The sequence below is a fragment of the Brienomyrus brachyistius genome, chromosome 15, assembly GCF_023856365.1.
Source record: "Brienomyrus brachyistius isolate T26 chromosome 15, BBRACH_0.4, whole genome shotgun sequence".
NCBI lineage: Eukaryota > Metazoa > Chordata > Actinopteri > Osteoglossiformes > Mormyridae > Brienomyrus > Brienomyrus brachyistius.
The window spans coordinates 2,725,040-2,741,586 of NC_064547.1; the positions used below are offsets into that span (position 1 = coordinate 2,725,040).

A 16,547-nucleotide genomic window follows, 5' to 3' on the forward strand; every position below is an offset into this window, starting at 1 on the left:
CAAACAACACAGAAATGTTACAAAACATCTCCTCGCATGCAAGTTCATCAAGTTCGCCAACCTACCTTTACTTGAGAAATGTAGAAATTAAATATTTCTCATTAGTCTGGAAGATTTTGCTTTTAAGTAGCTGTTGTTGGTGACTTCAAATTATTTTGTATTGATTAATATTATTAATGATATTTTCGTGGACTGTGAGTGTGATTTGATGCTGCTGACTCTCACACATAATCGCCATTATCTCCCCTGCCTTAGAGCGCCCCTCGCTGGCTAAGAAAGCCCTGCAACGTCCAGAGAAGCTGACAGTTACTTTCCAGATGCAGAACAGTTCCCTGCAAGGAGTGTTCAGCTGGCAGCTCTCACAGGCTGTTGCCGGGCAGAACCCAGTCACCGGCTTCCAGTTCTCCTGGGTCCCGGTGTCCAGCACTGGTGGCACCAGTGCAACCCTCAACACTCCCGTCGCCCAGACTCAGTTTGTGCACCCGGTGAGTCTTACTGTCAAGGAAAACTTATCTGAGACGATTTGCCAAGTCTGGATGTCACAAGTCATGCACGTTTTTGCACATTTTTGGTGCGCCGTCGCTAAGCCACTGTAGTGCATCAGGTTTTTAAACTGTCATCTGCCAGACCAAACTGCTATTTTAATAGTATGTGTCACTGGGTTTCACATTACATGTGAGGTAATGGTATCCAGTTTGTTATGTGAGCCATGTTACACATCTCTGTTTTTTCTTTTCCTTTTTTCAGTAACACTTTCTGTTTCTTATTTATTACGTATTTTTGAGTGTGAATGGTGTGTGTGTGACCTGCAATGGTTGGCACCCCATCCCGGGTTGTCCCTTATTTGTACCTGTGGCTTCTGTGATTGGCTCTGGTCCCCCCGTGACTCTGCATAGGACAAGCGGGTTCAGAAAATGGATGGATGGGTAGATGGATTTATTACATTGCTATTATTTATTTATTTATTTACTGATGTTAAAATTGTTTTATTATGGCAGTTGATCACCTTTCATTTCAGGTTATAGTCTGACCATTTACCTTGCATGTGAAAAATAAAAATCCTTCAGTTCTTCAGTCCTTGAAGATATTTGCTGCGTCGTGTCCCATTCTGAATGTACAGACACATCCAGCTGTTGTGAGAACCGGCAGCAGGGTGGCATGTTTGCAGCCTTTCAGCATGTGCTCTGTGTTTCTCTCCCCCAGGGTCAGCACTCCTTGACTGTAGGGCACCTGCAACCAGAGAGCGCGTACAAAGTGCGGGTGCAGGTGCTGTCAGCAGGGGGCAACGGACCCTCAATCGTGAAGACCCTGCATACACCTCGGCTCAACAGCACGCTGCTCTGAGGTACTGCAAGGCACAGGATTTGTCCTTACAGCAGTACGGCACACACTATGACATTACAGTGGTGCGGCACGTGCTATGTCATTACAGTGATATAGCACGTGCTATGTTGTTACAGTGGTGTAGCACGCGCTATACTGTTACAGTGGTATAGCACGCGCTATACTGTTACAGTGGTATGGCACGTGCTATGTCGTTACAGTGGTATAGCACGCGCTATACCGTTACAGTGGTATGGCACGTGCTATGTTGTTACAGTGGTATAGCACACGCTATACTGTTACAGTGGTATAGCATGCGCTATACCGTTACAGTGGTACGGCACGTGCTATGTTGTTACAGTGGTATAGCACACGCTATACTGTTACAGTGGTATAGCATGCGCTATACCGTTACAGTGGTACGGCACGTGCTATGTCGTTACAGCGGTACGGCACGCGTTGGCATTACAGCGGTGCGGCACTCTCTATGTCGTTACAGCGGTACGGCACGCGTCTGCGTTACAGCGGTGCGGCACTCTCTATGTCGTTACAGCGGTACGGCACGCGTCTGCGTTACAGCGGTGCGGCACTCTCTATGTCGTTACAGCGGTACGGCACGCGTCTGCGTTACAGCGGTGTGCCACTCTCTATGTCGTTACAGCGGTACAGCACGCGTTGGCGTTACAGCGGTGTGGCACTCTCTATGTCGTTACAGCGGTACGGCACGCGTTGGCGTTACAGCGGTGTGGCACTCTATGTCGTTACAGCGGTACAGCACGCGTTGGCGTTACAGCGGTGTGCCACTCTCTATGTCGTTACAGCGGTACGGCACGCGTCGGCGTTACAGCGGTGCGGCACTCTCTATGTCGTTACAGCGGTACGGCACGCGTCTGCGTTACAGCGGTGTGGCACTCTCTATGTCGTTACAGCGGTATAGCACGCGCTATACCGTTACAGTGGTATGGCACGTGCTATGTTGTTACAGTGGTATAGCACACGCTATACTGTTACAGTGGTATAGCATGCGCTATACCGTTACAGTGGTACGGCACGTGCTATGTCGTTACAGCGGTATAGCACGCGCTATACCGTTACAGTGGTATGGCACGTGCTATGTTGTTACAGTGGTATAGCACACGCTATACTGTTACAGTGGTATAGCATGCGCTATACCGTTACAGTGGTACGGCACGTGCTATGTTGTTACAGTGGTATAGCACACGCTATACTGTTACAGTGGTATAGCATGCGCTATACCGTTACAGTGGTACGGCACGTGCTATGTCGTTACAGCGGTACGGCACGCGTTGGCATTACAGCGGTGCGGCACTCTCTATGTCGTTACAGCGGTACGGCACGCGTCTGCGTTACAGCGGTGCGGCACTCTCTATGTCGTTACAGCGGTACGGCACGCGTCTGCGTTACAGTGGTGTGCCACTCTCTATGTCGTTACAGCGGTACAGCACGCGTTGGCGTTACAGCGGTGTGGCACTCTCTATGTCGTTACAGCGGTACGGCACGCGTTGGCGTTACAGCGGTGTGGCACTCTCTATGTCGTTACAGCGGTACAGCACGCGTTGGCGTTACAGCGGTGTGCCACTCTCTATGTCGTTACAGCGGTACGGCACGCGTCGGCGTTACAGCGGTGCGGCACTCTCTATGTCGTTACAGCGGTACGGCACGCGTCTGCGTTACAGCGGTGTGGCACTCTCTATGTCGTTACAGCGGTACAGCACGCGTTGGCGTTACAGCGGTGTGGCACTCTCTATGTCGTTACAGCGGTACGGCACGCGTTGGCGTTACAGCGGTGTGCCACTCTCTATGTCGTTACAGCGGTACGGCGCGCGTCGGCGTTACAGCGGTGCGGCACTCTCTATGTCGTTACAGCGGTACAGCACGCGTTGGCGTTACAGCGGTGTGGCACTCTCTATGTCGTTACAGCGGTACGGCACGCGTTGGCGTTACAGCGGTGTGGCACTCTCTATGTCGTTACAGCGGTACAGCACGCGTTGGCGTTACAGCGGTGTGGCACTCTCTATGTCGTTACAGCGGTACAGCACACTCAAGAGCAGAGTAGATGATGGTAATGTCTAAAAAGAAGGTTAAATAGGGGTTTAAATGTAATTTTTTTTTGCATTTTCCCAGCTGTGTGACTGAGAGCCTCTGGAGGACTGTGCTTATCAGGAATCTCATTTCTGCCTTTGATGTGGCATGGGCTGGGGGAGAATCACTGCAAACACAAGCGAAATATTACATATTATATAGAAACATGATATATATATATATAAATATATAACTTTTGTATAAAATATATAAATGTATATATCTTTCTATTTTCTTTAAATTACTTTCAATCACAGCACTTGTGTGGCTCTGTGCATTATTTTCCATAAGTTCTTCCTTTTAAATCTGTTTCCTTAGTTACGTAAGGACGAGTGTGACCGTGACCATGCTGCGTTCTGCATTTTGTCATGCCTTTCATTTTCCATTTTGGAAAAAAATGCCTTTAAAGTGATCGATAGTGTCGTCTAGATGGATACAAATTTGCTATTAGATTGTTGTTGGAGCAACTAGATTACATAAATAGCACCGTTAAATAAGACTGTGGGACGGTGGCACAGTAGTTGGCACTGTTGCCTCATGCCTCTAGGGATCAGGGTTCAGGTAGAGTTTGCATGTTCACTCCCCTCACTATTGAAAACCACACTAAGTTGAATTATGGTTGGCAGACTGTCCGTAGGTGTGAATGATGTGTGTGGGTTCGCGCCTCATGTGTGTTCCCTGCAGTGGGTTTGCGTCTCATGTGTGTTCCCTGCAATGGGTTCGCGCCTCGTTATTCCCTGCCTTACGCCTGAGGCTTCCTGGATGGGCTCCAGGCGCCTGTAACCCTGCATAGGACATGCAAGAATGGAAATACTAAGATATATTGCACAAAATACCAGCAAATGAATGATGGTTCTGACTGTCTTAAGGAAAATAATGCATTTATACCAGACACACAGAATGTGAGCTGCATACAAATGGTTCTCTTTATACCCACCGATATTATTGTAATAAGAAGAGTATGTGTAGAATTTATATGCTTGTGTGTAAATCATCTGTATTTCTCTACACATATATTCAGAAAATTTCAGTACACAGTACATGTATTCTCTGTAAGTCAGCCTCCTTCATTTATTGCTCCAGAACATTTCTCATCTCAGATTTTCATTTTTCTGAGGAATCCTTGGCACTTTATGCCGGATCCTGTCACATAATCAGTGGATCAGTGTAAAAATTCTTCGTCTTGGTAATTTCACCAAGGATTGTTATGGTTGCTCCTCAAGATCTTTCATATTTAAGTTTTGCATGTAAAATTAAAATGCAGTGTATTGTAGGCTGTTTTTCCATAATTGCATCCTGTTTTAAATTGAAAAATAAGTCAAATCAGGCTTTGCTCGTAATCCAAGTTGATGTATCGCTAACCCTAAACCTAACCCTAACCTCCATTTCCAACAGCAGACCTCCTCAGTTCAGCAAATATATTTATAGCTGATCCTGCTCTCTTGTTTATTCTTTTTAAAGGCAGTTAATTTTCCCCTCATGCCCTCTAATGGTGGAATGTCCTCAGCCCCTTTAAGGCTGTAGTTAATGCTCTTTTACATTTATACGCTACTGTTTTGTGAATTATGCAAATCAACACCCGAACTAATAGAATAGAGGAGTAATAAGTATCTCCCAGTCTGAGGAGTAGTGAGTCTCGCCCAGTCTGAGGAGTAGTGAGTATCGCCCAGCCTGAGGAGTAATGTGTCTCGCCCAGCCTGAGGAGTAATGAGTATCGCCCAGCCTGAGGAGTAATGTGTCTCGCCCAGCCTGAGGAGTAATAAGTATCGCCCAGTCTGAGGAGTAGTGAGTCTCGCCCAGTCTGAGGAGTAGTGAGTATCGCCCAGCCTGAGGAGTAGTGAGTCTCGCCCAGCCTGAGGAGTAGTGAGTCTCGCCCAGCCTGAGGAGTTGAAAAAGCTGGCCTTCGTGTCTCCATGCTCTCTCTCCAGCTGTCCAACACTGTCAGTCTCGCATTCCTAATGCAATGCTAACACGAACATGAGAATGTTACCTTTTTATCTCACTCTGCTTTCTTCTCCTTCCCCAGACCTTCCCTCTTGTGTTTCCTCCTCGGTGGTTCCTCACGTTTGCCCTCCAACTGCAGTAGATAAGAAACCAAGCAGCCGCGACACTGTCGAGACCAAGCAGCAGTCCACCAGCGTGTCATCTCAGACTTGCATGATATAAATGAGAAATCTGAAATTATGTGTTTATATATGTGGTATACATCATTAATTACATGTATGTAACATTTTTAGAAAGGTTTGTTTTTAATTATCCAAGTTAATCGTTTTAAATGTGTGAAAGAAAAAATGAGCACTGATGTTTGTACGAGTGTAGGAGGTCCAGTGTAATTTGCCTTTGGCAGTAATTTCTTGTACTTGAACGATGTTTCTTTGAATGTTCCTGTCATTTTCTTTTTTTATTTTAAAGAAAGGCTTGTATACACAACTGTTTTCATTGTTATGGTTATATGATAAGCGTTACAGTTCAGAAATTACTAGGATATTGTCATAAATTATTGAAAAACCCTGTTACCCTTTAATACAGAAAGTTGTGGGCTTTATTTAACCTCTGAAGTATCCCACAGAATCTCTTATTTATTTTTTTTTGTCATTAAATAATGTGGTGTTGTCATGGTTCAGTGTACAGGAGCAACATCATTTGGAATATTTTAGCTAGAATATAAGCAGAAGCTATTGCTCTGGGTGTGCGTCAGCTTTGACATGTGGTACTTACTCTGGTTCACCATGAAACAGCGTGAGTCACCACCTAGCTGCTGCGAAGGTGCTGCCATTTCACCTTAAACGATCCATCATTCCAATGCAATGAAAATTTCACTGTAAAACACAAAGCATATTTTTCAGCAGCATTTCCACCACTGATAGCTATTCATACTGAGGCAAATTCATATCACCTGAAGTATGTTTTCCTGTGTTATATATATTACCTTTGTAAATAATTATCTTGCTGTGTAAGTGTTTAACATTGCATCATAAATAATGTTAAAAGAGGAAGAATGGATGTGGTTTGTGTGAATATTCCATCCATCCATCCATCCATCCATCTATATTTACTTATCTGCTGGGGTTGTAGTGAGTCTTAGGAAGTACAGTTCATACACGCCCTGGATGCAATTCTGTAGATTTAGGCACTGCCTTTTAGAGCTTAATCCAATTATTTACATGAAAATCATTTGATTAAGCAGCATAATGTGTACATGCTGTTTAAAGAACCACCTAACTCTCGACTTATTTTTTTAATTAAATATCTAATGGTATATTGGTAACAGACGATATTTTTACATGGGAAAACATACAAAATAAAACCTGAGGTTGAAAAGATTAAAGATAAGCAGATGATTACATTCAAACGTTAAATGGAAACACAAGGTGCAGTGTCCATTTGCGCTTAATATGGGTATGTGGGGGGGGGGTCACACAGCTATACACGGCGGGTTAATCAACTTCATTCTTTGTTAGGTCCTTCGTGTCCAGACAGTAATATTAGAGAAATGTGGACATCCGACCACTAGGGGGCGGAAAGCGCTTTACTACGAAGTTAGAAGTGCGTCGCGCTCGGCCTATGTCGTACTATTTCGGCGACTGGCGTATCACAGTGGAGAACGACGTAGTTCTCATCGGTGGGTTTGTTTGGGATCAACGCCTGGATATTAGAGCAGCACTGCAATTCCCAGTGATGGCAGGCTTTTGGTAAAGTACTTATTTATCTTCTTTCAGATAGTAAAATATATATTTATTGAAGTGTAAAGTACCTTTAGCTGCCTGGGGCAGTTAGCCAAATAAATACCCTGGGACCAATCTTGCTAATGACCAGGTTACCTGAAGCTGCAAATTCTTTAAAGTTCCTCTTCAGCCGGGTTTATATTTATGTTGCCTGTAGTTATTTGTTGTATTTGTTGTTTGCTAAAAGTATTTTTTTCATTAGAGAGTAATCACGCTTGGCCAGGTGGGCTGCAGTTTTTCTTTAAAATCTGCAGGTTGCAGGCTCAAGCTAACTGGCTAAGGTCTGTGCGTAGCACGCATCGTTTTACAGTAAATGGAGAAAAGCAGCTAACTACAGGAGGTTGCATTGTAATTTTGCGTGATGAGTTAATCTTTTTGAGATCTAGAATATTATATCTCGAAGTTGCCGTTTCTGAACTAGTAATGCTGTAACGACATTTTAGAGATATGTTTGCAATGACGTTTGACAGCTGCCTTAAGGATGCTCTTGGTTTGGCTTCTCTGTTCCTTTGTGAGCAGCTCTCTTCCTGGGTCATGATGTGGCATGGACATGCCAGGAGGCCACATGGAGCAGTGAGCGTTACGACCGCGAGTTTTTGCTGCGCCCGGCTGAGGGGGAGTATTCGGCGGCGGCCGCGTAAACGCATCGTGCCCTGTCAGAGCAGGTCCGTCTACAGCAGGAAGAGCAGACGGATCTGGACGTCTGCGAGGAGCCAATGGCCCAGGCAGCCCGTGGACTCCCCAGCGGGAATATACATGCTGAAAAAGAGACCAAGAGCTAGACGGCAACATTGGAGATCTGCTCGGTGCGCTGATTCCAAGCCCTGCACCAAAGCAGGGAGCCATGCGTTTCAGTCAGCAGTAGAAACGCTCAGTCTAAAGGGGAGAATTTTAGCTGATACGTCTGTGGTGCCCTCTCCATTTACAGCTGCCTGTCCTGAGGGGTGTCAACACAATGCGGATTACCTTAATGGGGTGGTGACCCACAATTCTTGCATCAGTGAGCTGTCAGCCTTAGAGAACAAAACTGAGAGACTGTCACGGAGAAAGAGTTCAGAAAAGCATCCTCCCTGGAAGAAGAGGCCGACGTTTTCCACTTACAACGAAGCGAGCACTGCATTCCCGTTAATGCGTTTCTCGTTTAATGTTCAGAGCCAGTGCAGAGTCAGGAAGCCTCGCTTAGGGAGTCAGAGGAAAGCCAAGCATCTGTACAGGATCTCCACCCTCAGAGGCAAGAAGCTAAAGGCAGAGGTGCTGAACTACCTGTCGAGCCTGAGCACCGAATCCAAAAGCCTGACGAAGGAGGTCAATGGTGACGACCTGCTGAAGCTGAAGAGCAAAACCACGACTTCGTCGGCGGAGGATGGGGTAGAGCTGACTTGGGGCGCGATGGTGCAGGACGGCTCTGCGAGCGAGGGGCTGCCGGCTGCCGGGAACGGGCGCAGCTCCGCCAGAAAGCGTACGCCCAAGTCCTGTGACTGCTGCGGGGCTAGCTGCAAGCCCCTGGGGGCCAAAGCCCACCGAGCCGAAAAGGCTGGACAGCGCAGCCAGGGGGCCTCCAGAAGAGGCCGTAAGAAGAAGGGGGGGGAGCAGGAAGTACCATCTGCTGATGGTGAGACAGGCGGGGAGGCGGCAGAGCTCAATGGCGTCACGGGCTCGGAGAGTGAACCCAGCGGCGACATGGAGGTGGAACCGCCCACGTCAAGCCCGGATACCTGTGCAAATCCGCTTTGGGATCACCACTACTGTAAGACGGAGGCCGGGAACACCGAGTCGGAGATGGACAGCCTGCCCAGAGCGCAGCAGAGCACGGACATCAGCAGTGAGGAAATTACAGAGCATATTCATGGTATTATTTTCATTACTTCTTCAGTTCTCATTAAGGCCTGGGTCATAGAACCAGAGAATTCTTGTGGCTGTGATGTAAGCTGTTGACAACCAATCAGAGGCCTGCTTGTTCGCAGAGAATGTCGGTGAATGTGAGACAGGTGAACTGCATGCACACTTAATATACACCTGTACCCCATTATCTGACTGTGATTGATCCCAGAAATTACTGTTCTTTCCGGACTCCGCAAAACATGCATAACACTCAATCTGTGTGTTTATATATTGTTTACTGTAACATACAGTTCATTTCATAGCCATGGCAATGGGCATTAGTCAAAAGTAAAAAAAAAAAACAAGCTGAAAATAAACAAAAAGAAAAAGACCTGAACTTTTTTTGTTCTTGTTATTCTTTGACACAGAGTCGCCGTTTAGAGTGTGTATATAAAATCTGCTGCTTGTCCTCCCTTTTTACTGGACCAACATCAGGGGTAAAATAACAGGCTTAGTTGCTGATTTGGAAACCTGCATTTAGGGCCTTACAGATATCTTAGATATTGCTGGCTAATGTTTTAGAAAGAGAACAATATGCAGTTATGAATGTTCTTCTGTGACTGTGACTTTTTCTGTGCTGTTATGATTATTAAGCCCGGATGTTGTGGCTTTCATTAGAAGTTTCCTTTGAGTTGCAGAAGTTCATTCGATGTGATCGTTCTTCCCCTGAATGAACCGCTAACCCTGATGTTTGTTCTTTGCACAGATTTCCTAGAACATTTTTATGAAAAGTATGGGAGTTTTATCCCGCTGTGTGAGAGTGACGTGCTAGAGCACTTGAGCCAGAAGTTGGGCACTGATCTTACGCACAGGCAAGTGGCCGTCACCTCCTCTGTCCTGCTCTTGCCTTCAGACTGCTACCTTTCTGGTCTGCATGTACCGAACCTCATTGTAACCTGATGCTGTGGCTGAATTGTTGTTCTGGAAAACGTGTAGTTGCTCACCACCCACAATTCATTGCTTTGCGGTTAATTTTAAAGAAAGGCTTTACAAAAATCTGATTTTTATTGTTATGGCTATATAATCATCACATTTCAGAAATTTCATTCAATATCAGGATATTGTCATAAAATATTTAAAAACCCCGTTGGCTATATTTAACCTCTGAAGTATTCCACACAATCGGTTAAGATTTGTTTTGTAATTAAATAATGTGGCGGTTTTATGGGTCAGTGTCCCAGAACAACCTGCCATGAACTGGCGTGAAAGAGCACTATGTTACATCGCCAGTCGTGCTCTTGTATTTGCGCATGTTTATAGCTGTGTAAAGTGGTGAGCAGTGTAAGTTCCTTTTGAAGGTGTCTTGTGAGCTTGCACTGCACCACTACAGAGTCTGGGTAGAGCGTGCAGAGAGATTGCAAGCAGGTGAAACCTGACACCCTGTATTCCGGCTGCGTCTGATTGGTTTGGACGTCCCTGTCTTTTGTTTTGACGGACATCCTCTCACCCTGCTGTTAGAAAATCTTTCGTCCGCACGGAGGTAACGAAGTACAAAGCAGGCTTAGCGTCAGCTCCCATGCACTATTTCAAAGTGACCTACAACAAACACACTCTGACTCTGGAGGACCTGTCCACACTGGATGACCAAAACTGGGTCAATGACCAGGTGGGTCTACTCCCGACTTACCCTGACCACTCCACTGTTACAGGGCTCTCAAGCTCCACCAAAACTTTGGAGCGAAGTTAACAGCTGTTTGGGGCGGAGTGTGTGTATCTCACGCTCAGTGCGTGAGACTTGAGGGTCCCGCTTGCCACATTCGTCAGATCTTGCGCTGCCACTTCCGCCTTGTCTGTACTCCGTATGCGTGTGCATCCGTGTAATAACGTGCTGGCAGCGGATTGCATGAAACTTATTTTGGAATTTACTCAGAAACAACAAATGTGATTTTCTGATTGGCTGGTAAGTGGCTGTTAACTCTATAATTCGGGACAGCAATGAACTCGGCAGAAAACGGAACTCTGTATGCCTGCACCTCGCCCATTAATTGTATATAACGGGACACCTTGGTGGGCATTTGGCCTTGATACTTCTCAGCGCGAGAAACGCAAGGTGTGGCATGCGAACTGGCTGAAATGCCAGTGCGTGAGACTTGAGAGCCCTGCTATCAAAATGACTCTCGGACATTGCGCGTGTGCATGCGCGTGTGCATGCGTGCATGTTTTGCTGCCAGCCATATTTTTTCGATTCTGCATTGTTCTTTTTAATTACAGTTTTAAAAAGGATTTTAAAAATCTGTGCTTGCCAACTATGTTTCTGTTTCACCAATTAGCCTGTTGGGCAAAGGTAATGACATTTCTTTTTTTCCGTAGGTCATTAATATGTACGGAGAATTAATTATGGATGCTGTAAACCAGAAGGTAAGATAAGTAGAATTTTATACCAAGCTAAAGTATCTCTCCTTCCTGAGACATTGTCGTCTTGTCACTCTGCTGAGTGAGAAACACTCTGTGCTGCCCCAGAGGCCGAATGCCAGATGCCAGTCATTTAGATATGATTTGCTTGTTGTTCGCTGTGTGTATCCTTGTCGCCGCGGATCGTCCTTCAAGGGAGAAGCTCAGGATAATACTCTGGCAGGATCCATGACACACTTCCTTGTAGGTTTCCCAACAGAAATATGTTGTTTTTAATAGATATCCTCACTTTTCCTGCCTTTGTTAGCTCTCTCCTGCTTATGCCGTCATGAAGGACTCATGCAATATTCTGTTCTGTGTGCCCAGGTCCATTTCTTCAACAGCTTCTTCCACAGGCAGCTTGTGGCCAAAGGCTATGAAGGCGTGAAGAGGTGGACCAAAAAGGTAAGTTTATGGTGGGTCATTTTTCGTACCACTTCTTGCTCTTCAATGAGGAAAGCATGCTTCTGAAATTAGTTATAATGATGACCAAGAACACCGTTTTAGACTTGACGGTCGGTGTATGTGGGTATATGTGTTAATGTGTGTGCAGGGTGTTGACAGTATATATATCACCTTATGTATTCATATCAAGGACCTTGTATGGAGTAGGGTTACCTTCTGGGCTGATCTTCAGCAAGGAAGACCTCCAAAGGGAATGGATGGTATTCGCTTTCATCCTGATGCTGCAATCCTTCTTTCAGTTTTTTATCAGTGGTGTGTAGGGGCATTGTTATCTTGGAATTTGGGAACATCATGAGGGAATCTTGCATCGTAGTGTCCCCACCCCCCCGATCCTGGAAAATGGCATCGATCCTTAGCCATGCAGAGCGATCGTCCCACTTAATGGCCGACACGATATTACTGCCCATGCCAGCAGACGCGGTGGTTTGAAGGCATCCTTCAGCTTTCTGAAAATGCAAACCTGCCTGGATGCAGGAAAAGGGTGAAAGATGATTCATCAGACTATAGGCTGATAAATACTACCTCTACTTACATAACTTGGATTTACATAAATCTGGTCTGATCCACATCATATGCATTTATGGATAACGCTTATGTAACACATTAGTGTTGAGATGCACCGATTAACCAGCCAGGGACCAGAATTGGCCGATTTTCTGCGTGTCCAGACCGGAGACTGGCTGGTCATTTTCATGTACCCGTTCGTTTTATGCATGCGCCACATGTCATATGCACAGTGGTGCAGACAATAGCCTCACATCCACGTGTACACTCTCAGCCACATGCTAACGTCGTTAGCATGGAAGTTATTCGCTGTGAGTGAAGACGACACAAAAACCGCAATTTATAATGCATGTAAAGACAAAGTAAACCACGGGGGAACCACGAAAACATGGTAAAACATCAGAGGTAAACTTTAAGCTGATTTTTCGAAATGTATTGGATAATCTTGAAAATGAATAATCATTAAAATTGCAAAGCTAGCTAGGTTTTTTCCTATGACAGAGTAAAAATGGTTTTGTGAAACTTTAACCCCCTGCGTTATGATGTCCGTTCACTATGAAGGTAAGGAAAAGGCTGATCTTAATCCAGCCTTCTAACGATGTAAGAATTGTATGTTATTGTATGATATTGATATTAATAATATTACCCAGCACCTATTATTATTACTTGGAATAGTATAGTACACCTCAGTTTTATTTGGAGGTATTTGGAGGTTAGTGTGGTGTTATCTAGTGAATTTAATCATACTGGAAAATGATGGAAGTAACTGGCATGTTTTATTAATCGATTGCACCTGCTCTTGTTTGACAAAGTAAAATATGTCAAAGAGTCGGGTGTACAGCAGCTCATTTCCGGTCACAGAGCCAAAGATACCTGCTTAAGTGAAGAGAGGATTCCGTCATTTTCCCTGCAGTTTGAGGGAAATTGTAAAGTTTTTCAATTTCTTTTATTATGAAAATAAAATTTTGCATTGAAGAAAGGTTTATTCCTGTTTGTATATGCAGCCAATGAAAATCCGAATTGGCAAAAATCGGTATTGGTAGGTCACACTTGCAAAATAATTGGAATCGGCCAAGAAAATTGCAGTCGGTGCTTCTCTACATTAGTGCACGTAAGCCAAGGAATGTCTGTACTCTTCCCAGCTCATGGGTTTCCAATTGTTGTACGTCTTGCACCAGGTTCTATGCTTGAGGCCTTTGAAGCAGTTTCTGAATGACAGCCCAGCCCTGAATTCCCATTTTGTGTTGCTCTCCGCATACAGCTGACATTGGATCACAGGGATGCCGAAGTGGTTCAGTCATGATTTTTAATGCTGTTTTGTTGTTTTGAGTCTGTTCCCCTTGTGGTTTTTGTGACTGATATACCAGGAACTTGGGAGGCGACTCTTCACCTTCCATGGAACACTTGCTGTTTATCCGACCTGTTTGATAGCCGTCTCATGCGGCTGATTGGCACTCATCATATGAATGCGTGTGTCTTGAAGCTAGTCCTTTGTCCACAGGTTGATCTCTTTAGCAAAAGCCTGCTGCTGATCCCCATCCACTTGGAGATCCATTGGTCATTGATCACCGTGGACATCTGCAACCAGCAGATCAACTTCTACGATTCCCAAGGCATCACGTTCAAACATGCCGTCGACGTAAGCCTGAGCATTTTCCCCGTGGTCAGGTGACCGCCAGCGACTGGCCAGAGCTCCCGCCTTGTCCTCCTTTACCACTCATCATTCTGGTCTTCCCACAGAACATCTTGAGATACATTTTGGCTGAAGCAAAAGAGAAGAAATGTGCAGTGTATCAAAAAGGCTGGAAAATGATTATAAATAAGGTAGGTTATTAAGGTAAAAGAATGATGGCGTAAACTGTGTAGGTGTTAAAACTCCTATGAACCTGAGCTGGTCACCTAAAGCCAGGGTAAGAATGGCTCTTCTGAGCTGATAATATACTCTGACATTATTCGTCTAGCGCCAACAGTCTTCACTGTTATGTATTTTAGCTGAATGGGTATTTTACTAAAGACTTTTAGACTTTAGATCAAGAATTTTAGCTCCTCAGGGTTACATTGGAATGAACGTCGTGGCTTTTGAAGCAGGCTCTAAGCTCCGCTTCTTGCCGTCTGGACAGATGAGGGAATTCCAGCGCAGGTTTGAGGTTTCGCGGTTTCCGGTTTGCGGCTTAACCAAGCTCTTGGGGTCCCCCTGTTTTTTTGTCCCGCCAGAGTATCCCACAGCAGAAGAATGACAGCGATTGTGGAGTTTTTGTTTTAGAGGTAAAACGATTCTGATCATATCTTACTGTGATGTGCATTCAGAAGCTGCCGGTCTCTTTAGAGTAACTGTGGTCCTGCTCTCACTGTCTGCCCCCCCCCAGTACTGTAAGTGCCTGGCCATGAAGGAGTCACTGCAGTTCACTCAGGAGGACATGCCCAAGGTGCGAAAGAGGATCTACAAGGAGCTCTGTGAGTGCAAGCTCAAAGAGCGAAATCCACACGGTGCCAACTGAGGTCACCGGGCGGCAGCGCGTCCCAGCCGGACGCCATTGTGTGGTGGTGAAGGGGTGGCTGGTGGGAAGAGAGACAATCCGTCGTTTTTCCTAGAGCATTCTGAGGCGTGCCGTGCCAATCCTGCACAGGCCCTTCCTCCCGCTCTGCAGGTGGCGCTGTGGGGCGACCGCCTCGCTCTCTTCCCGTCCAGTGACTGGGCTGGCTATAGACACTTTGGCTGCACGCCACCACACAGCAAGCGACACCTGCAGCAGTGGGGTCTCCTCACGCTGCCCGCGAGTCCTCGGCGTCGCGCGTATCCCAAGGGGACTTCATCCGCTGTCAAAACGCTACAGGCAAATGGGATAGTTGAGCTTTTACTGCTTTTATAGCTCACCTGTCAAGTCCGTAAAAAGAAAACTTGAAACTTTTTATATTTCAGAGATACATAATATAGTTGCAGTTGAAAATGAAGGGATAACAGTGTATGACTGAATGTGCTGGCAAGCCGTTTATTTTGTCATGCAGCAGTTTCAGACGTTACCTCTGAAATTGTAGCAGCGCAGCTGAACTGGGCCAAACTGCCCAAACATGGACCACGACTTGTTCTTAGAGGCAGTGCCCTTAAATAGCGTCTCGTTTGAACTTGACGCCAGTGGAACTTCTTTAGAAAAGCTTTATGTAAACGTGTGATGCTCCGAAATGTCTGCATTCCCACCTTTAGCTTCATTTAGCTTAGTGCATGAGATTAGCTTCCCCAAGTAGAAGTTGACTGATCATTTTGTATTAACGGCATAAATCTTGCTTATCAGCTGACACTGTTAAATTTTGTTGTTTTGGTTCTCACGAGTTTACTGAGTTTTACTTGCTAGTCTTAGTTTATGCTGAGAGGTTACCATCGCACAAGAGCAAGCATGCAAGGAGTTTTATTGTGATTCACCATCTTTGGGGAAAATGTCAAGGTTTTAATCAGGACCGCAGTGGTGAGGGGGGTGGGAGGGAGATGTTGGCATTGCCTGGAAGTCAAGTCAAATATTATTGTAAATAACCAGTTTCCACTCAGACTTTTCCGCTGGTAACATTGTGGCCTTACGTCCTTTTTTATGAAAATCCATGATTTGCAAATACATGTTTCATTTGCTCAGGTTTTAACCTGTAATTGTTTGCTAATAGCATTAGCTTCCAGCAAATGTGTAGCGACTGAGTTTTAACCTGCTTGTTTGAGGGAAGCTGAATGAATGACATTAAAGCATAAACTTGTCTCTTATGAGACGTCTCTGCCTATTACCTCCATTGCCCACCAATTCAATGGGCATAAATTACATCTGTTCAACAAATATCTGATGGTTACAAAAATGAATTGTATACGTCATTCTCTTTGTCATTTGTCCTGCGTTATTCACCAGTTAACCAGAAGAGGGTGCTCTATTAACGCCCAGTAAAATGATGTCAAAAAACATGCTTTAAGCACCATTGTATCATTGTGAATTCTATAGCGTAAACATAACTGTCCATGACCATATACATCTCAAACATTAAGGACGTGTACGAGGTGTTATAATTACTGTTTTTCAGCTTAGAACGTTACGGTATGAATGCGGTAAACAGCACTGAAGCAGCTTTCAGAATGGAGGAGATCAGCAGGGTAAATGGCGTGAGTGGAATGAGTAGAAAGCT

At 45.3% G+C, this 16,547-nt stretch overlaps 2 protein-coding genes across 3 annotated transcripts in view; both read left to right on the plus strand.

Moving 5' to 3' along the window:
* Positions 1-6,045, plus strand: part of LOC125709219 (anosmin-1-like) — a 44,390-nt gene extending 38,345 nt beyond the window's left edge. For both annotated transcript variants that reach the window (XM_048977465.1, XM_048977464.1), the window contains exons 12-14: positions 256-485; positions 1,204-1,345; positions 5,453-6,045. In XM_048977465.1, the coding sequence (XP_048833422.1) occupies positions 256-485; positions 1,204-1,344 (371 nt within the window). In that variant the 3' untranslated portion in view covers position 1,345; positions 5,453-6,045. The remainder of the gene's footprint in view (positions 1-255; positions 486-1,203; positions 1,346-5,452) is intronic.
* Positions 6,046-6,992: 947 nt separating this feature from the next.
* On the plus strand, positions 6,993-16,137 carry LOC125709046 (sentrin-specific protease 3-like). The gene is made up of 10 exons (XM_048977074.1): positions 6,993-7,118; positions 7,671-9,000; positions 9,739-9,844; positions 10,491-10,638; positions 11,343-11,390; positions 11,751-11,828; positions 13,894-14,031; positions 14,133-14,216; positions 14,607-14,657; positions 14,759-16,137. Exons 2-10 carry the CDS (start codon positions 7,686-7,688, stop codon positions 14,888-14,890), a joined length of 2,100 nt encoding a protein of 699 aa, XP_048833031.1. The 5' UTR covers positions 6,993-7,118; positions 7,671-7,685; the 3' UTR covers positions 14,891-16,137.
* The last annotated feature ends 410 nt before the right edge of the window (positions 16,138-16,547 follow it).